This window comes from Orbicella franksi, chromosome 1 (assembly GCF_964199315.1).
Source record: "Orbicella franksi chromosome 1, jaOrbFran1.1, whole genome shotgun sequence".
NCBI lineage: Eukaryota > Metazoa > Cnidaria > Anthozoa > Scleractinia > Merulinidae > Orbicella > Orbicella franksi.
In genome coordinates this window covers 17,095,050-17,115,785 of record NC_138145.1, presented here as the reverse complement: position 1 = coordinate 17,115,785, position 20,736 = coordinate 17,095,050, and the positions used below count along the sequence as shown (strand labels likewise).

Below are 20,736 nucleotides of genomic sequence, written 5' to 3'. Positions count from 1 at the left end.
AGCCCACCCAAAATACCCATGGTGAGGCCAAATGAGCCTGTTATGCAACAGAAGCTTACCAAAAAGGGTACAATTAGGTATTAACCTACCCAAATTCGGCCAAGTGACCACGATATCATAGCCATATCAGGTCAGTGACTTGATATCCTAAGATATCAGGACAGTAGTCATGGCTTCTGACTGGCTAATTGCATATTTGGGTACAGTAATCTGCTATAAAGTCATTAAAACTGATGTGATAGGATTTATTGGCCAAATTTAGATGTAATAAAACCATTTTGGAATGGTTGAGCAGCATTCTGAGAATGGGAATTTTGGCTCCGTTACCTTCTGCCATTGTTAACATATTAACTGATCATGTTTTGTTTCTTTTTCTAAAAAGGTCTTCAAGTAGTTATGAAGTCCATCATGTGCGCCATGGTGCCTCTTCTGCAAATTTGTTTGCTCGTAGGATTTGTAATCATAATTTACGCAATCATAGGATTAGAATTTCTTGTTGGAAGATTTCACTATGTGTGCAACCAAAATGTGACAGGTAAGTATGGTACTTTTTCTCATTAAATAATAAAAGCTCTCTATTAAGCCATCCTCTCTAACAAGCCATATTTCTAGAACCTTGAGTAAATTCAAATAAGGTTCTCCTCCCCTCCAGGATAACCTATGATCTGAACACAGACTTAAATTTATAATTTAAATAACATTCAGGGCTTGAAAAAAGTGCAGTCTGGCTGGTTGTCTGGGACATGTAGACTTTCCTGTTGGGCAAGCTGGAAGTGAATTTTTCTTAACCCTGATATTTCCTCAGTTTCACACAAAACACCCAAGCGGTTCGTGAATTCAATTAAAGTATGCATTATGTGACAATTTTTTTAATAAAGTCATTCCTGAAATTGTCAAATGAAATTTTGATTTCCTAGGTCGCATGGAAATCACAGATCCAGATGGTCCTCAAATATGTGTTGCCAAAGGCACAGGAACCCGTTGTCCAGAAGGCCAGTTTTGCGTGAAGAACTGGGAAGGACCAAACGATGGAATCACATCATTTGACAATATATTTGCTGGAATGCTGACAGTATTTCAAGTTATTACTAATGAGGGTTGGACAGACATCATGTATTGGGTATGTATATGTGTTTTACTCTAAACTTATTCATTTAAAAAAGCTCAATGCCAAAGCCACAAATAGCTTATACTGTTATGGCTTATGGCTGCCTGGCTCCACTAGCCCCTATGGTTATTCCAGGCAGCTAGTACTCTAATTTTTACTTGTAATATTTTCATTGAAATTGTAATTTTTCTTTAGCAAGACTGAGTACAAATGAAGATTGATTGATTGATTGATTATAAAATATGTGGATATAAGAAGACTCAAAGAATTTAGAAAATGCAAGTCATAGGCAAATGCTGTCTAAATTTCCGAATTGTTTTCAAAGTACAAAGTGTTTATGACTCACAGTATAACACAAATGGTTTTATTGGTTTTGTTTTCTATCCTAAGATTAAAATAATGATCTAGATTTATATGTGATAAAAATTTTCCTGTGTTTTATCCTATGGTGAAACAGGTTTTTGTTATCCTTCAATCTAACCACAGTAAATTAGAATTAACAGGCTCGTAGTATTATTATATGATACTCAAAATGCCCAAGATGCAATCACAATTTTACTGGTGCAGTTATAGCTAGATTCATGAAATAAACACCTGATAGAAATCTATGCTTATACCATCAGTCACAGCATCAGAAAAGATTTGATGTTTGGTTGAATTTCAACTAGTAAAAAAGGTTCCCTAGCACATTTAGTTATATGTAACAATTAAATTTTGGCAGCCAATGATGCTGTGTTTTGACTGGTTTTGTTATTTTGCAAAATTAATTGCTAACTTTGATGATGATGTTTATTTTTCCACAGACGTTTGATGCCTACGATGCCCATGGTTATGTATTTTGGATATATTATTATTCGCTTGTTGTAATAGGATCATTTTTTATGCTCAACTTGGTTCTTGGTGTTCTTAGTGGGTAAGTATTTCTAAAGTCAGTTTTCTCCTGATCATGTGCACTAAAGGCATCCACAGTCAAGTGTCAATCCATACCCTTGGTAGATACCCTCGATCAGCACTTGATCAATACTCAGTTGACATGTCGGTTGACACTTGATTGACATTCGATTGACACTCGGTCGACATCTCAGTCAAACATCAGTCGAGAGTTGACTAAATTTAATTTATAAATTGTCGATCAATTCAGTGAGTTAGTCAACACTTGGCCATATATTGACCAACATTTGTCATGATCAAGTGTCCATTGGGTGTCAATCAAGATGTCGATCTACTGTTGACCTAGTGTCGACCAAGGATCGATCGAGATGATGATCAAGTGTTGATCGGGATATCATTTGAGTGTTGAATAAGAGGGCAAGCATGTAAAGACAGTGTTCCAGACATAAGAGAGATCTCAATAAATCAATCAGACTCAGATTAAAAACCATTTGAACAAGGCTGGAAACCTTACAGGAAATTGATGGGAAGCTTCTGATGATTTGGTCAGGTTCATTGATTTCTACTGACCTGTTGTACTTCCACTTTCCCCATTCCACAGCTGGTTCATTTATGTCATTGTAAATTGTAAATGGTGTCAATGCATGTTTAAGGGGACGGTTTACAACCGTTATTGGTTGCAGTTGAGCATTCTGATTTCTCAGTGTTAGTGTTCCAATTGTTCTGATTCAATTCTGTAGCCAAATTTTTTGAAGGTTTTTAACAACAACAGTTGTTTGGATGTTTGATGTCCTGGCAAATATCTCACAGATTACAAGCTAGGGCTTCAGTGAAAATGTTTGAAGGAGTCAAAAACTCACAAGGGTCTGTCTGCATGTGCCATCTGGTTTTTAATTTTTGCATGGATATTTTCCTTGGACATTGCCTGTTCAACTTTTCAATAAACTGCTTCTTGGAATGGGAATAAGTCAGGCAAATATTTGTGCTCATTTTTCAGGGCTGTCATTATGTTTTGAGTCACCTGTTCCCTTGTTCGACACACCCGCAGCAAACTTGTTACTTTGTGGGTGAGTTCTATCAACAACCAGCAATTTTCCCCATAACATCAAGGAAAAATTAAGCATACTCAGCCGTAGCAGGTGCCGTTGGTTACGGTGGAAATGAATCTAATGTTATTTTTAGCAGAAGTAAAGCGATCAGCTAAATGTCTTATATTTCATCGTTACTGTTCACCAGTGAATTTGCAAAAGAGAGAGAAAGAGTGGAGAACCGAAGAGCATTCCTGAAAGTAAGAAGAACACAAAAAATGGAGCGACACTTACATGGTTATATAGATTGGATAAGTAAAGCTGGTAAGGGTATTTTGTTCCTCTCCCTTGAGACAAGTGAGCTACATTTGTTTCTCTCACTGGTTGTCTAAGTGAGGATTTTTTTTCCATCAATACTTTTAACAGAGGATCTAATGTTGGAAGAAGAAGAAGAGGAAGATGGAAATGTGGACGTGTCAAGAAGAAGAAATCTTGATCGGGTAGAAGATGGAGATGTTGCCATGACATCTGTTGTACTTACAGGACAATCTGGAAGAAGGCATAGACTGAACACAGGAAAAAAGTTAGTGTGCTTGATATTAATGTTTCTGAAATTAAATCCCATTTTGAATTCAATGCTGTTTTTACATATTAAACTTTTTTTTAGCTAGATTTAAGACTGACGGATTTGCTGAAAATATTAGAAAGTACTCTAAGGTCAAACAGTCATGCTTTTACTAAGCATCATCTTCAGCATGGCTTTTGTCATGGCTTATTCTCCATAAAATATATAATATCTTTCAGATATATCTATTAAGCTTAACATAATTATACATTACTTTTGGCTAAGAAACTCTGAGCACCTGGTAATAGGTTATTATTTATTTGACTCTGTATTTACTAAAATACATACTTATAAGTTGTGGTTCAATTTAACCCTTGGTACAATTTGGTATTTCCTTTGTTCTGGCGTATGCATGGTTACCATTACGATAATGTATTTATCATACATATGAAACAAAGGACAATTATACCAAATTGTATGAAGGCTAATATTAAACCGCAACATTTAAGCAATAATAAAGGATTTTTTCTACTTGTTCATACAGTCTTAAGACATAGCTTTTGAGAATTCTCCCAATCCCCCAAGTGCGTACATGTAGATGACATGGAAAAAAGTCCTCTGCTTCTTTTATAAAATATTTCTCATTTTACTGTGTTTACATAGTCTCATCTAAACACATCTGTTCGACCAATGAAAGCACAATTATTATCTTAATTATTTTATAAATATATGGACCTGCAACTAATGTGAATTTCCTCAGACACATAGTGACCACCGTAATATTGTTATTTTGCTCTCAACAGGAAGAGTTTCTGCCAAAGATTTCTTAGGAGAAACAAAAGATGGAAAATCCGTGTAAGACAAGCTGTCAAGCATCAAGCATTTTACTGGACAGTACTTATATGTGTTTTCCTTAACACGGTGATCACTGCACTGCAGTATTATAACCAACCTGCATGGCTGACACAATTTCAAGGTAACAATCTAAAGCAGTTCCTCGTATTTTAGTTCCTTTGACAATTTTCTGCATGATGTAAGTCTGTGTTAATGGCTAATTCGCTTTCTGTTGTTCGATGATCATTTTGCCTAGTTGCTGATGACCACCTGGTCTAACTAGGATTAAAAGAGTTTGGAAAATTGAGCAATAGTTTTTCAAGTTGATGGTTTGCAAAAAGTTCATGTCTAAATTTTCCCTCATCGTTAAATCCTTTTTGGTTGATACATTGCTTAATTGCCATTTTTCTCTCTGGTAAATGTTTTCTTTTTACATTGCATTTTTTACTTATCAATCTAAGTATTTAAATTGAAGCCCATATATAATAGTGTACATATTTTCTTTCAAATTTTTATCACATTAGATGTCGCGGAGATTGTGTTCATCTCTTTCTTCTTTTGTGAGATGATGCTGAAGCTCTATGGCCTTGGTCCTCAGCTTTACTTCAAGTCCCAGTTTAATACATTTGATTGTTTGGTAAGGCATTCCATATCTAGTGAATAATAATAGCAATAATAATAATAATAATAATAATAATAATAATAATAATAATAGGGAGGGTGCTATCAAGCTAAAAACTGGCTATCCCCTAGTGCCCCAGGACCATGGTCTGGTCTCGGCCCTAAGGACTCTAAGCAAACATTACGTGAGGACGATAATAATAATGATAATAATAATAATAATAATAATAATTATTATACATTTATATAGCGCTAATACTATGAAATATTCAAAAGTGCTTTACATAAAAAGAAGCTAACAAACTAAAACAAAGATCTATAAAACAAATAACATGTGCTAAAAATACAAAAATATAAAACGGCTTATGTAACTAAGAGTTACAAAAATTCTAAACAGTCATAAGCGATTTTAAAATGATCTGTTTTCAATCGTTTGTTAAAAATGTCCAAAGACAAGCTTGATTGTATGACCAAGGGCAAATTGTTCCATAAAAATGGACGCGAACGAGAAAAGGAGTGGTCTCCAAGGGTAGTGCATTTCTCTCTTGGCACCAATAGAAGGGCTTGATCACAGGAATGAAGTGAAAATCTCAGATTGTGACAGAGGAGACCTTTAATATCTATGCTGGTTCTTTGTCATTAAGAGCCTTACAGACAAGAAAAAGCAGCTTAAAGTCTTTTAAATTATTGCTTGCACGTCTTTCAAAGGAAAATTTGTAGACTTGCTTAAAGTTGGCTCTTACTGTTAGCATTTCAGGGCTGTCATTAATTTTTTGATTTACTTGTAACCTCGACTTTCACACCTGTACCAAATTTGTTACTTTATGGTGAATTAGTTTCAACTATGCCCAACTTTATGCCTTAACAATAAGGGCCCATCAAGCATGCTCAGCCATAACAGGTGCTACAGGCTATGGCACTTATTGAAAGCCCTACATTTGGTCAAATAGAACATTATTGCTTGCTAAGTAAACCCATGAATGGCAATTCTTATTTCTTGTAGGTTGTAAGCTGTGGCATAATTGAACTTATCATTTCAAAAGCAGAAGGCACAAGTTTGGGTATATCAGTACTTCGAGCCTTGAGATTGTTGAGGCTCTTTAAATTTACTAGGTAAAGTATTCTCTTTTTATGAAATATGATTTTGTTGAACAATATTCTGCAAGCACCATTAGATATGAGAAAGTATGTTTAGCCAATGAGGTGTGCAATGCCAAGTTCACTAGTAATAATTCTCATATCTAACAAATGCAAGGTAAATAATTGTAGTTGTTAAAAGCAACCACAGAACATCATTCTGTCATTAAATCTTGCTAATTCTATTTTTGTATAATGACAATATCCCAGCGGTACACCATAACTATAGGAACAGATCCACATGCATGCATAGAAATAGAAAACCATACAACTCTTTTTTCACAGTCAACATTGCTAGTGGCATGGATTGATATTGGCCATCCATGTTATGGTCAATTGACACCTGTCAAAACAAGGTATCTGCTAACCAGTATCATGTGACCATGTCGCAGGCTCAGGTTTAGAGCTCATCAAGGTCACATTTTTTTTCTTAAGTTGACTGCTGCCCAGGTACTTATTTTTATACTGTGCTTTGTTTGGTGTCATGCTGTTTTGCGGATTAATTTTGATTCTTTTTAAGTGTAAGTATCAGAAGAATTTCCTTAAACATTCTTGAGTACTGCATGAGAATTTGTGCCTGGACTGGTGAGGTATTACATCTATCTATGGATAGTGCCAATAATCAATGAATAGAAATTATGCTAGGTAGGCTTTTAGTCAGGATTTGAAAAGTGCACATCCAGAATATGCTATAGGGGCTGCTCAAATGAACAATTTATAAGGCAACATATGAATTTAAATAAAACAATTTTCATTAAAATGTACCCATCCACAGGACGCCTGGACACCCATCTGGCTAAAAGCCTGATGTTAGGTAACTATTCTTATTATCAAGATATTAACAGGAAGGCTAAACAAATTTTGTTGTTGTTGTTGTTTTCTGGCAGGTATTGGTCCTCTCTGCGTAACTTGGTGACGTCATTATTGAGTAGTGTTCGCTCCATCCTGAGCTTATTGTTTCTACTCTTCCTTTTCATCGTGATTTTTGCTTTGCTTGGAATGCAACTTTTTGGAGCAGAGTAAGTTCATTATATTTCAAAGTTCTTTGTCCTTCTTATGGTGTGTTTGGATTCTTCTATGGTCTATTTTTGTAAAAAATCTTGTCAGATTTCTTTAGTCCAAGTTCAAGTCCTGTTTCTCCTAGTTTACTTCTGAAATGATGGGAAGTAAATGCATATGATTAATAGCGGTTTTATTTGCAGTATTTTACTGATAATTAATAATTTTAGGACTTTGATAACTGGCCACTTAATTGGGGGTGGCCACTTAATAGAGGTTCAACTGTATTATTCTACTATGCTCAAGATTAAGATACCGTCAATGATCACCAGTCCCTTCATATGATCTGATGCTTAAAATAACTTATTGTCATTGGTTTTTACTGTTCAGGTTTAGAGATCTCCCTGGTAGAAATGGAAATCCTAGAACAAACTTTGACAATTTTTGGAATGCTGCACTTGCTGTTTTTCAGGTAAGCTTGAAAAAATGCAAGTTGCTTTTTTTGTGAATCTTTATGGAACGGAATTAAATGAAAATACCATAATATTCTGATAGAACCCGTCATGAAATAATCCTTCCAATAATGTGCTACCCCTCTCCTAAATATAAAGCCCATTGGTTGTGATTTTTCTGTTTAAGAAAGATTCAACTTGTTTTGGTGATAAGTCCTCTATCATACTTAATGGCTTGTAATTTATTTGTTAGAGACAGTATGTTCAGAGAATTGTGATTTTAAACTGTTAGTTCATACTTCTTTTCTTTGTACCTGTAAAACCTTGGTGGTGCAGTGAAACTATCATTTTACAGAATGATGTTGTTTCAGTCTAATTTGTCTTTGTGGGTGTAAATTTACTTTAGCTATGTTTCATGAAAGTGTCTGAATTTTTTGTCCAGAATTTGTCTGAATTGTGTGTCTGAAAATTAAATGTCCACAAAGATGTTTTTTTGTGAGTAAAGTATGCAGTATTCTTGCATTTTTGACACACAGCATATCCAGACATTTGATAAAAGTTACCTCCTGGTAACCTCCTTCGTCCCTGTTCTCTCCCCACCCCTTCCCCACCCCACACACAATAATAAGTTGTCTGAAAATAAGTCCACCGTAAAGCATTCTGCACAAATATAAGGTCAGAGCTTATAACTCAATATTTTGCGGTGGTTTGGGTTTTTCAAGGTACATGTAGGTCCCCAAGAAGAATGATGCACAACAGAAGGACATGATTTGTATTGTTTTGTTTTCATCTGTAGATCTTGACAGGAGAAGACTGGAATGCTGTGATGTATGAGGGAGTCTTATCTCAAGGTTATCCAGAGAAAAGTTGGACTTTAGTCTGGTGTTTGTACTTTGTGCTGCTTGTTGTACTAGGAAATTGTATCCAAAGAGAACACTTAAAGTTACTAGTAATAATTCGTCATACTAATGAAATTGTAATTGTTACTATGGGATGTCCCATGAGATAAATTTTGAAAGAAATGAATAGGTTAATAGTACAATGGAGTTTGGACTTTGAGTTCAAACCTCAGGACGAGTAATTACTTTGTGTGGTTGGGTAAGACACTTTACTCCTACCATGCCTCTCCACCCAGGTGTAAAAACAGATACCTGCAAATAGCAAAACCCGGCAAAAAAGCTGGGTGTAGCGTGCAATGAACAAGAACCCCATTGCTGGGGTAGCTTGGAGTGGACTTGACACAAACTTCTAGCAGAAACTCAAGCCATGGCCTAGAAACCCGCCTTAGAGACATAGCAATAATCATGGGGAGTTTGTTAAAATATCAATTTCTATTTGTCAAAGTTACTGTGTTAGAACTCTTTGCTCTACGAGCAGTTGTGTTTGTACCTTAACTCATGACCAGATACTCTTCTTAATGTATTCTTGGCCATTGCTGTTGACAACTTGGCCAATGCTCAACAACTGAGTCAAGATGAGGAAGCTGAAGAAAATGCGAGGGAAGAAAGAAGAAGAGAAATCGCTGATCAGTACCGAGATTATGGCTCTCCCAGATCCAGCCCAGGGTGAGATATATAGGTTATTGACCAAGCGTGAGGTCAAGATGGCTGGATATTGGTCAAGTTCTTTTTTTGTGTCTGTATGGACCAAGACGTAGTTGAGGTCGAGAAACTCGGGGAAAAAAGAATGAGGTCAATATTCAGCCATCTTGGCTGAACAAGCTTGGTCAATAAAGGATTTATTATATGGCATTTGGGGAAATTTCTCTTGCGGCACATGGCAGGTAGTCCTGAGCAGGCAAGATAGCTCCATCTTGCCCATCGGGTAGCCAATCACAGTGCAGGATTTGACTCATCTTGCCCGTTTACGGAGCTAGCCATATACATGTAATAATTATTTCAAAATGCTTTGACTTTTTCGTTGCCTCTCCCATGAATCATAGAGGGAAATGGTTAAGAAGCTCCGTAAACATCAAAGAAGCAAAGAAACAGGCTAAGATTTATGTTGGAAGGTCCCTGACCCTGTACATCTTTTGTTTTATGCTCATAGACTATGGCTGAATTACATAATTGCAATGCTTCTATTGGTTAGTAGTATGAGCACGCATAACCACTCTTTGTATTTTGTCAGGTTTTGTGCAGGGTCGACCCCTAAAATAGCCAACAAAAACATATACATCAAAGAACTTTGCCAGGTTTCTTAACCATTTACCTCTATTAACTAAGCGTGAATGAGACACTATCTGAACTGTATACCTGGGATGCACATCAGAACTGAAAGGGATAGTGAGTACAAAGGTTTAACGTAATATTTATACATTGCACATGTTGTGGAGTAACTTGTGACAGTTTCGTGGTGTGGATGGAATGAGGCAAGAAAGATTTGGAAAAACATATTATTATGTGAAGCAGGCACATGGAAGGACAGTCTCTCTGTACCATAAGAAAAATTAAGATAACTGGATATGCCGAAAAAAAAACCTTACATCTTGATGTAAATGTTCATTATCTAATTTGTGATGAAATGCTTCCTGTACAAACTAAAAATTTACACTTTTAGGAAAGTATGAACAGGGAGGTTTCATTTAAAGCTCATTTTATTTACTTTGTTTTGTTTGTTTGTTTGTTTCTATTTTGCAGGCGTAATGGGGATGCCAGGAGGGTAAGAATATTTTAAAGCCATGTGTTTCTATGTTCCTTTCCTGTCATTTGTGAGTGACAGCTGTCTGATGAATCCTTGTAACTTACTTTTTTTACTTTACTTTTGGCATCGGAAAGTACACGCAAAAGAAAATAATCAGGAATCATTTTAACTATACACTCAGGGACGTGTTCAGATTTAAGTGCCCTTCTGCTCTGTGCTGTCTTTTTGCAGGATCTCAACCCAGACGTTGTTCTCTCGTGATTCCTCAACCATCCCTCTGCCTATTTTCTGTCCCTTTGTTTTCTGTTCATAGTCAATTGAGCTCTAGAAGACACTCCAATCCATTCTCAATCCTGATTACCCGCACTCCACTTTCTTTCCTCGATAATACCAGTTACAAATGAATCTGTGAGCCATTTCTCTACTTGCTTGTGGGTTGGAAGATGGCAGTATATAATGCCTAGGTTGACTTGTCTTTGCCTTCTTATTTATGCATAGGGCATGGGTGACGAGGCAGGCCCCACTGAAGATGAATTTGAGGAAGAGGCTGACGATGGTACGCCGTTTTGAACACAAATTTATTCTTTATAGGAGCTCAGTTACAGTAGATTGAGTTATTTTGGCCACGTACAAAATTACCTTTAAATTGAAGGAAACCTAGAAATAATAGTCTACTAAGCTAGAAAAACAACAAAGAAATAATAATAAACCATAAAGGAACAAGGATGGTTAAGGATGGAGAAGATTAACACGGATTGCAAACGACGAACTCGAAAAATTTACGCCAAACTTTTCAAGATGAGCAAACCGTGACCTAGCTCTTTTAAGTTCTGAGTTTTGACTAATTTCCTTCCCTGATAAATTTTGCTCATGAAATGTGCTGTTCTTGTTCTTGCCAAAAGTTGAAAGTCGCTCTATATTTAAGCATCATGATCTCATTGCCCCTTACGGTTCTTATTTCAGCTCGTCATACTGTTCTTTCTCACTGCGTGACAAAGGCTAGTCACAAAATCTCTCTCATCGGCTGACGAACTAAAAAATGAAAAGAGCGTTCATTAAACAATTTGGCTTTGAGTGTTTTTCCCAACGACTTACTTGATTGATCTGTTGTTTCACTCACTCACAGGCAAACCATCATTTCTCAGCAACCTTAGGAACCCTGGACGAATGGTTCCTCATCAAAAGCCTGGGGAAGCTGTACCAATGATAGACACGTGGTCCTTATTTCTCTTCCCACCTGGAAACCCGTGCGTATACCGATGATAAGAATCTGTTATCATAATGTTCTTTTTGTTAGAGAGCAGGCAAGGTAGCATGTTTCTACAGGTGTCATTCCCTCAGAAAGGCCACGAGTAGTGTCAATTCTTAAAACCATTTTTGCCTATGTGCAGATTGTCCACACTACGCCGGAGAAATTTGAAAACGCAGTTTCATTTCTCCGGTTAGGCCTACCGTCCACACTAATCCGTCACGAGAACGGAGCGTTTTTGAAAACGCTCTTCAAGAAATTTGAAAACACCGGGTTTTCGTTTTCGTGTGGACGGAAAACATTTTTGAAAACGGAGCTTTTCGTGTGATTTCCCTGACCGAATTTTCCTGAAACGCAAATCCAAAATGGCCGGTGATTTTTGCGTTTTAACTTCCTCCGGTGTAGTTTGGACTGAAAATATTTGATGCGTTTTCAGAGCGAAAACTCCGCTTTCAAATTCCTCCGGCGTCGTGTGGACGAGGCCTAAAAATGTGTGTGAATTCAAGTTCATTAAATTCCGCACAAAACCTGGCCCCTTCATATCCCAATTTTGACTAAAAAGGTACCCTTTCATTTACCCTCCATTGAAAATGGCACTTCTGTCACATGCCTGTGGTGTAAACACTGTATTCGTTTCATGTTTGCCTCAGAAATGAACTTAATAAAAGGTAATTCTAAATAGTTAAATGACCGTTTTTCCTTCCTGTACTTTAACTCCTGAAATCCTGCCCTACCCTTTTATTTACCTCCAGCCCAAAACGGTACCCCTTTCCAGCACAGACTCGCCATTTAGTCTAGTTTACGGAGTACTTCTGCTATTAGCCGGTGAAAACCACAGGATGCCTTTTTTAGGAACTTCACTTAAGCCGTTTTGTTTTGTCTTTTCAGGGTTCGGAAAGCGTGTCACTGGCTGGTGAATTTACGGCATTTTGATAACTTTATCTTGGTTATAATCCTAATCAGTAGCGTCTTGTTGGCTCTTGAAGATCCAGTCGATGAAGAATCCAAACGTAACAAGGTATGAGAACTTATAGCAGTCAATTAAGACCGAACTGGAATCGGTGTCGTGTAACGACCGATGGTGCATTGATGAATTACTGGTTAAGGCGCTAGACTGTGCACTGGGTGGTTTGGGTTCGAACCCTGGGGCCTGTTTCTCGAAGTTCCCGAAAAGTTTTCGCACCCGGAAAGCCGTAGCAAAATCTCAAACCTTATGATTACAGAGCTGTTTTATTCACATGTTCTTAATATAAACAGAGGTTCCATTCCGTACAAGAAGTTTCAGGCGCATACACCTCTCTGTCTTTAAATACCGATTAACTAAAAATGGCATTTCGGGCCCGAAAAGTTTCCGGGGCTGTCGAGAAACGATTCCCTGGTCAGGGTAATTGTGTTACGCTCTTAGGTAAGATTCTAAATCTTTACTCTCACATGCCTCTAAACCAAGTGTATCAAGGCTACCAGCAAATTTATTACTGGGGGTAGCCCTGCGACGGATTGGCATCCCAGCCAGGGGGTGTAGAAATGCTCTAAGTCGTTTAAATAATGCTGACACCGGAGTTAAGAGCTGGCTTGGAAAGTCGTTGGAATTGAAGATGTGCTTTGCCTTTTCCTTTGATCCAGTGGCTCTTTACTTAAAGCCGCAGAATCCTTTTCACTTGTACACCGCCGATTCCAAAATAGTCAAAAAAGAATAAAAAACAGTGATAAAAGAAAATAACACTAGTCGCGTTTCAATCTTTCAGGTGCTGACATATTTTGACTATGTATTCACCACAGTGTTCGCCATGGAGGTCCTTGTTAAGGTAATTGTATTGACTCTCGCTTACTCTCAGTTCATTTGACCAGCTGCTGTTGATCATCAGTGAGAACTGAAGAAAAGTCGTCTTTCTATTCATAGTAGAGGGGCGATTTTACGTAGATTTTCCTACAGTTTGGATTAAAATGGCAATACGATTGTGACTTAGTACCTTCCCTTATACAGGAAACACGCCTCGGACACTAAGATGAAGATATTGAGTGAATTGTTTTCGCCATTTTTCCAGGACACAACTTCAAGAGCAGAGCTTTAAAGAGTCTGAATTAAAAAATAATGAGACATTATAACACGCTGACTCGGCCTCAAAATCCCATTTCCGAGGACCTAAGTTAAAAAATTTTCTGGGGGAGGATGTTCCCGAAACCCCCCTACAGGGGGTTCGTATCTTGAACCCCCATCTCTAAAATTCTCTATCCACCCGAACCTTTGACTGATGTTGACAAGCAATTGAAAAGCAGCCTTTCTTTTCTTGTTTCCAGCTGATTGATTACGGCGCCATTCTTCACCCGGGCTCGTACTTCAGAGATGCGTGGAATTGTATTGACGCCTTGGTCGTGAGCTGCGCCATTGCTTCACTTGTCATGGGGTAACAAATGCCGATTGCTTTAAATAAATGTTTCGTATGAATAAATAAATTGTTCTCCTCAGTTGATGCGTGGCACCTAAATGGCTATAAGCATTCGAAAGGAAATAAAAATTGAAAAATGTCAAAGTGTCATCTTGTGAAAAATCACAAACGTTTCGGGCAAAGCCCTTCTTCAGCGTGAAAACAGTTAAATGTTGGTTCGTGCGACCATAGTTAGTAGAGGCGACTACTAACTATGGCGCGACTGTTCATTTGAAAGTAACGTACGGAAGCTATTGATTGGGTGCAGTAACTGGATAGATTAGTGTCAACATCGCTCCTTCTCAAAAGGCGCCGAGAGAATAAATGGCCGCGTACAAATTGGGAACTGTTTGGGAGGAACTGAATTCCAGCTACACTGTGTGTCTTCTTCTGCAGTGTCTAGTTTGGCGTTCAGAATCCATCTTAGTTCTCCCAAGCCTTCAACATTCTTCTTTTTTCCTCGGTTTATTGTCATCTCTTTGACCTGAACTAACATCTCGTTTTTTATCTAAACTAACATGTGCTTGGATCTACCTAAACTAGTATTTTAAATGTCACTTTCTCTGATTTAGAAGCGATATTTCCTCATCAACGTAATTCTTGTTGCATGACGAGGCACTCTTATCGTTGAGTTGATTAACATGTGTTATATACAGGAATCAAGATCAATCTACCATCGACCCGGGATCCAAGAAAACCGTGAAAGTTTTGCGAGTTCTCAGGGTTCTTCGTCCACTCAAGGCCATCAACAAGGCCAAGAAATTGAAGGTACTTTTCCATCCGCATGGACTGAGTTGCTCATGATTCCAGTTTTTCTGCGGTTCCTGCCAAAATACTCATCAGATTTCATGGCAGTGAACGAACGAAACCACTCAGCTTGATGTTTCAGGCCAATGACTCAGAATCCCTGCCAAAGATTAGCCCATCAAATCTGACGTGCAAATACTTTCGAATGATAATTCCCCACGCCCCCTTCCCCTCGCCCCCTTCCCCTCGCCCCCTTCCCCTCGCCCCCTTCCCCCCTCCGTCCATGGGCTTATCCCTTGAAGAGGAGGATGACTTATTTTGATTTTAAGCTTCCTGTCGGGGAGCTTGTCTTGATTTTATGTCGTTCAGAGTAGAGTATGGCATATACTTTTGATTTGAGTTTACTATTCCCTGTACTTGTTTGTTAAAGTTTACCTTTCCCTGTTCTCGTATGTTAATGTACCTACGTGTTTTATGCGCAAAATCCCATTCGTTTACGATATGACTAGAGAGAGAATATCATCTTATTTTCTCTGTTTCTCCGCCACTCTAGGCTGTGTTCCAGTGTATGGTTTACTCACTGAAGAATGTTCTCAACATTTTGATCATCACCATTCTGTTTTTGTTCATCTTCTCTGTTATTGGAGTTCAGCTCTTCCAGGTAAGGAAGTAAAATGGACGCTAGTCTGAATATAAGACTCTGACTGTACAGCAGCATTGTCTTATGTTACTGGTCGGCAGTATGTGTAGTCTTATTTTATGTTAGCCCTATTTCAATAGAAACTTCAAATGTAAGGAATGTAGTGCCTGAGAAATTCAGAAAACATTCGCTTACGACTGATGCTATCAGTTATCTTCAGACTCGTGAAATCTATGCTAAATTTCCAAGGATTTTAAGTGAATTCTGATAGCGCAGGAATTGCGAATTGAAATTTCAAGTGAAAGCCCTTGTCATTAAATGATTTTGTTATACCTCCCAACTCAAATACGTTTTCGGATTGGAGGAGAGCGTGTCACGTGTCGTGGGTCAAAACTCACTAATTCCCTGGGGAAACAACAACTTTAACTTTCGACTAGCACGTGATAAGGGCGTGTTCTTTGAAACCGCGGCAAATTTTTGAGCCAGCTGGCCTCAAGCAAACGATTTCTTCGCAGTTTTTTTTTTCCATTTTTGAGTTGGGAGATATAACAACACACTTAATTGCTGGTTCCGCGGGAAACATTGAGTTTTGTTTTCCTGGGGGCCAGTCATTAAGTGCTTAATATTCCAACGAGTAAACAATACATTCCTAGATGTTTATTGTGTTTATTCAAGACAATCTCTAGGGCAACAATTGATGCACTTTGTATCTTTCAGGGGAAGTTTTTCAAATGTGATGACCCTTCGAAGATGACAAAGGAGGAGTGCCAGTAAGTTAGCTAGCTCCGTATGATCTTCACCCAAGTTCTCCCTATTAGTCTCTATACATTCTTATCACAATAGTTGGGAGGATTTGTCATTGCAATGAAGCTAAGGACCCTTAGAGCTACCACGAAAGCTCTCTCGCAAGCTAAGGATGTTGTTTTGGCTTGGATGAAGCATCGTGTTTGGTGCGGCATTCTTGTTTTTTATAGACGCGCGTATGTTGGTGACGCTTGGTACTAGCGCCTGGATTAGCCTTTGCTACATGCGGACATGCCTAGGCTCGATTACCAGCCGCTGTTCGGGAAAGGAGCCCGCGCTCCTTTCCGAAGTCTCTTCGGGGAGGAACGTAGACCGGACTCTCGAGAGCGGCGGAAATCGAGTCTAGGCGTGCCCAAATTTATGTATTTATAGTCTCGTTTATCTAAACAAAAGGTGTGCGTGTATTTGGATAACTTTCAAGCTTTCTCAATCTGATTTCTCGTTCAGTTTGTTATTACCCTATTGGTATTTTTGAAGCGGACACCCTCGGAACGCGAAAAAGGTGTCCGTAAGCGGAGCTGACCGTTTGCGAGGACGGTTAAGCTCTCATAAGCGGCCACGAGTGGTGAAAGGGATAGATTGCCACTTACGGAGCTTGCCCAGCTAACAATAAACATTGGGAATGCAAGAAATACCACCGTGTTAAATGATTGTGTTGTTGTTGTTGTTGTCGTTGTTGTTGTTTTATTGTCGTTTGCCATTGTAAACAGCACTGCATACTCTAGTACTAGGACTGAAGAACAAATCATAACTGCAATCAACATTAACAGTCCCACTGCAAAAATGCAGTCAAACAGTTTACAAATGTTTATGAGTATCTTTTACAGTTGGACTCAATTCCTTTCGGGTGTCCGCTTACGGGACTGAGCTCGAAAACACTGAAGGAAAAATGTGTAAATCGTAAGGCCTGAAAGTGTCCGCGGCCGCTTAAAGGAATGTCCGCTTACGGGAATGAAAAAATACAGATTTTGTTCAAACGGGGTTTTATGAAGGCGGTCTTAAGTGGAGCTGCCCGCTTACGACAGTGCCCGTCAAGACATCTTCCACTGAATTTGTGCCAAATTTAGTACGTAACCGCAAAATGATTTATTTGCAGGGGGCAATACTTTTCATATCCTGACTTGTCTGACCTGTCCAATGTCGAGGTAAGTGGTTCAATATTATTTTCATCGTATTTAGTGTTCAAATAAACTATACTTGCGAAGTGTAGATGGACAGGGCGACCTTAGACTGGAAATAAGCAGCAGTGTCGTACGCAGTGGGTGCCGTTTTCACATGAAAAATATGGCAGCTATTTTTAGTGTCATGAAACGCTCCTAGCGGAGAGACGCGTTGTGCATTGATTTTGGACATCCATTTTGTCTTTTAAAGGAAAAGCTATTAAAAAATGATAAATCAACGGATAAAATATTGACTGTGTCTGACCACATTTCCAAACTCTGAAAAGAGACTTGAAACTACGATGCGCAGCAGAATATTTGAAGTACTTGGAAATTATTTAAACTTGAAAATAGTTAATTTGCAGAGAAGAACTTAAAACTTCACCAACTAATTCTTAAGCTTGTGATTTCTTTCCAGATCAAGGAACGCTCCTGGGAAGGACAAGACTATAATTTTGACAATGTGTTCTATGCAATGTTATCGTTGTTTACATCATCAACTGGAGAAGGCTGGCCAGCGTAAGAGCTTTTGTAATCTTGTGTATGCTCATAAGGCTACCAAGCCATTTGTTTTATAGTAACCATGAAGAGGAAAGGTGATTGAGAGTCGTACAGTCACCTTCCTCACTATCGTCTTCTGTGGTCGCCCATGATAAAGTCTGCTTTCGAGCCAAGTGGTCCGGCTGGCCAGCGCGACTATCTCTGGTATTTGTGGCATGGAGCGACTTGGAGCATTTCTACTCCCCCGTGGGTGGGATGCTAGTCCATCTCAGGGCCTCTATGTCGGCTTCCAAAAGACAAGGAAATCAGTCATTTACTTGACAGGAGAAAAATTGTGACACAGGAAAATTACGAAAATAATGTTGCTCCGTTTTTTTTTCCTGGGGGCTTACTTTCGAGGCTGTAAAAGGCCTTGTTATCTGACGGAATTTTGCTTTCCAAAAATGGTGCAATTCTGTGAACAAACTGGAACCACATGAAATACAAAAACGGCACCGTAGAAGGCTTTCACCCAAGAAATTATATTGTTCTTCAAGAGCTATGTCCATTTGATTATATTCAATCTTAGGGCTTATTAGCGGCATTTTTTTTGTCTGTGTGTGTGTCTTCGATTGTGGGAGCTTATTTTTTCAATGGCTTGTTTTCTGGACGGGCAAGAGGGGCGCGTACTTATGGCCGTTCACCGGTCATATTTTTGTACTTACCTTTTTTTCTTTCATTCTCTTTTAGCCTAATGCAAGCCTCCATTGACACAACCGCCGTCGACCGTGGACCAATCGTCGACAACAAAATCGAGATCGCGCTCTTCTACATTTTCTTCGTTGTAGTTTTCTCGTTTTTCTTCATCAACATTTTCGTAGCACTTATTATCCTTACCTTTCAAGAACAGGGAGAGAAGGACCAGGGTGACTGCGAACTGGACAGAAATCAGGTGAGAAGGATGCGTGACAAGCGCCATTGCGTGAAACAAGGAATGCGTGCAGCAACAATGCCTGATACATCTTGGATTTAGTTTTCCTTCAAGAACCTAACAGCGTTACGTGTAGTTGTAATTAATCAAGTATTATGGTAAAATAAAATTGAGATGTCTAGGAGAGAATGACTGGGTTAGCTGGTCTCTGCCATCCATATGAATCATTCCAAGTCTATTTTTAGATTGATCAGCATCCATTGTGAGGCTTTAACTTTTGCCACGCGGTTAGAAGACTCTTCAATGTAATAAGCTTTTGTCTGTGGATTTAAAGAAGCAAACGAGCATATGAAAGATTTTGTTATGTTGAAATATGCGGCCTAATGTATTCTTTTGTGCTACGTTTTCCATCCTTGTTTGTTAGCGGGATTGTCTTCATTTTGCCATCGTGGCTAAACCTTCTGAAAGATTCATGCCTCAAGATCCCAACACGTGGCAGTACCGTATTTGGAGAATCGTGGATTCCAGTCCCTTTGAGTTTTTCATCATGATACTCATTGCTCTAAACACCCTCATTCTTACCATGAAGGTCAGTTCTGGGTTTAACGTAACTTCTTCTTAGTAACGAGCAGAAAGGTTCTGCTGGCCGGTATTGTGTGATTTGAATACGAAAGTCTTAAAATGTGGTTTGTGTTTGGAAGTTTGCTTATAGTGCTCTCTATGACCATTACTATAGGTAAGTTGAGCATGAAAGCTGGTCTCAGCAGCTACCTTCTAGGAGGAAATGTCGAGAAAATCAAAGGTTTTAAGGTGTTTCCCAAGAATTAACGCCAACCTAATCAAGCGACATGAAACATGCGCACATCTTTGCGGCAAGAGCAATTGTGAGAGAAATCTGAAGTTTCAGTGACATCAGAAATCTTTTAAATGTAGAGGTCCACACGATGCAGGAAAAAAAATGTCTTTCTGTAAGATGCTGGTGTTAGGCGGCACTTCAAGTCAAATAAAAACTGAATGTCAGCCTGACATGACAACCGGGCTGGTTTATTGAAGCCTATATTTCGACTTACAACATAAATCTGTCACAAGGCCAGGGCTATGATGAAAGAAAATACTTTTTGCGATAACTGCAGAAATTCTCACGCGCTCATTGGCTAATTTTTATTGTCAATATGCGTACAGACAAATGAATTTATAAATCATGCGATGCGTCAAACGAGCGAGAGCGGACAATTTGACAATTTGTTATCGTAAAAAACAAATTGATGTCAATTTTTCATGCATCTGTCCTGTTATTGACAATGAATTTCGTCATAACATTGTCAAAGTGGTCTGAGGATCCACTCGGCTATCGGCTCATGGATCCACAGCTACTTTGACAATGTCATGACGAAATTCATTGTCAATAACAGGACAGATGCATTAAAAACTGACGTCAATTTGTTAAATGACAGTTCCTTAAATCTAAATTTTGAAAATAGCATGAATGGTGAAGATAAACTAATAACGAAGTAAATTGAGAGGAGTGCATACCATTTGTGGAAAGCAGTAGTTTTCAATTTAAATTTTTGCCGGCAAACAATTACAGTGTGCTCAAGATAATATTTTTCTTTTTTTTGTTTTGTAATCAGTTTGATGACGAGCCTCCCCTGTATCGAGAGATTCTTGACCTGTTCAACACGATATTTACCTTCATGTTCACGGGAGAGGCTATCTTGAAACTATTTGCCTTCCGAACGGTAAGTCTTTGCACGGAACATTACTAAATGGCCGTGCAACATGCTATGAAGACGAAAATTCTAATCTTTCTATTATTACTTACAATATTGTCCTTTAATACTACTTACAAATGGCGATACAATACTTAATAATGCACAACAGTTTACAATGTCTTGTTAACACCGTTTTATAGCTCAAAAGACCCAAAATAATGTACAAGGACACTACTTACGTTAACACTAAGAAAAATGCACACTAAATACTAGGACTGAAAACTAACGCTAATTACAGAACTACTTTAC

General features: G+C 38.5%; 1 protein-coding gene across 5 annotated transcripts in view; it reads left to right on the top strand.

Annotated features, from left to right (window-relative positions):
- The window catches only part of LOC145493896 (voltage-dependent calcium channel type A subunit alpha-1-like), a 53,089-nt gene that overhangs the window by 18,230 nt on the left and 14,123 nt on the right, over positions 1-20,736 (top strand). For all 5 annotated transcript variants that reach the window (XM_081473402.1, XM_081473385.1, XM_081473394.1 and 2 more), the window contains 26 exons: positions 383-535; positions 918-1,120; positions 1,912-2,021; positions 3,236-3,351; positions 3,454-3,610; positions 4,396-4,568; positions 4,951-5,063; positions 6,051-6,160; positions 7,072-7,203; positions 7,574-7,655; positions 8,432-8,555; positions 9,041-9,200; positions 10,275-10,296; positions 10,777-10,834; positions 11,405-11,525; positions 12,416-12,545; positions 13,273-13,332; positions 13,826-13,932; positions 14,610-14,721; positions 15,254-15,361; positions 16,058-16,110; positions 17,241-17,289; positions 17,723-17,823; positions 18,535-18,736; positions 19,140-19,304; positions 20,347-20,454. In XM_081473402.1, coding sequence (XP_081329528.1) covers positions 383-535; positions 918-1,120; positions 1,912-2,021; positions 3,236-3,351; positions 3,454-3,610; positions 4,396-4,568; positions 4,951-5,063; positions 6,051-6,160; positions 7,072-7,203; positions 7,574-7,655; positions 8,432-8,555; positions 9,041-9,200; positions 10,275-10,296; positions 10,777-10,834; positions 11,405-11,525; positions 12,416-12,545; positions 13,273-13,332; positions 13,826-13,932; positions 14,610-14,721; positions 15,254-15,361; positions 16,058-16,110; positions 17,241-17,289; positions 17,723-17,823; positions 18,535-18,736; positions 19,140-19,304; positions 20,347-20,454 — 3,029 coding nt within the window. The remainder of the gene's footprint in view (positions 1-382; positions 536-917; positions 1,121-1,911; positions 2,022-3,235; positions 3,352-3,453; positions 3,611-4,395; positions 4,569-4,950; positions 5,064-6,050; positions 6,161-7,071; positions 7,204-7,573; positions 7,656-8,431; positions 8,556-9,040; positions 9,201-10,274; positions 10,297-10,776; positions 10,835-11,404; positions 11,526-12,415; positions 12,546-13,272; positions 13,333-13,825; positions 13,933-14,609; positions 14,722-15,253; positions 15,362-16,057; positions 16,111-17,240; positions 17,290-17,722; positions 17,824-18,534; positions 18,737-19,139; positions 19,305-20,346; positions 20,455-20,736) is intronic.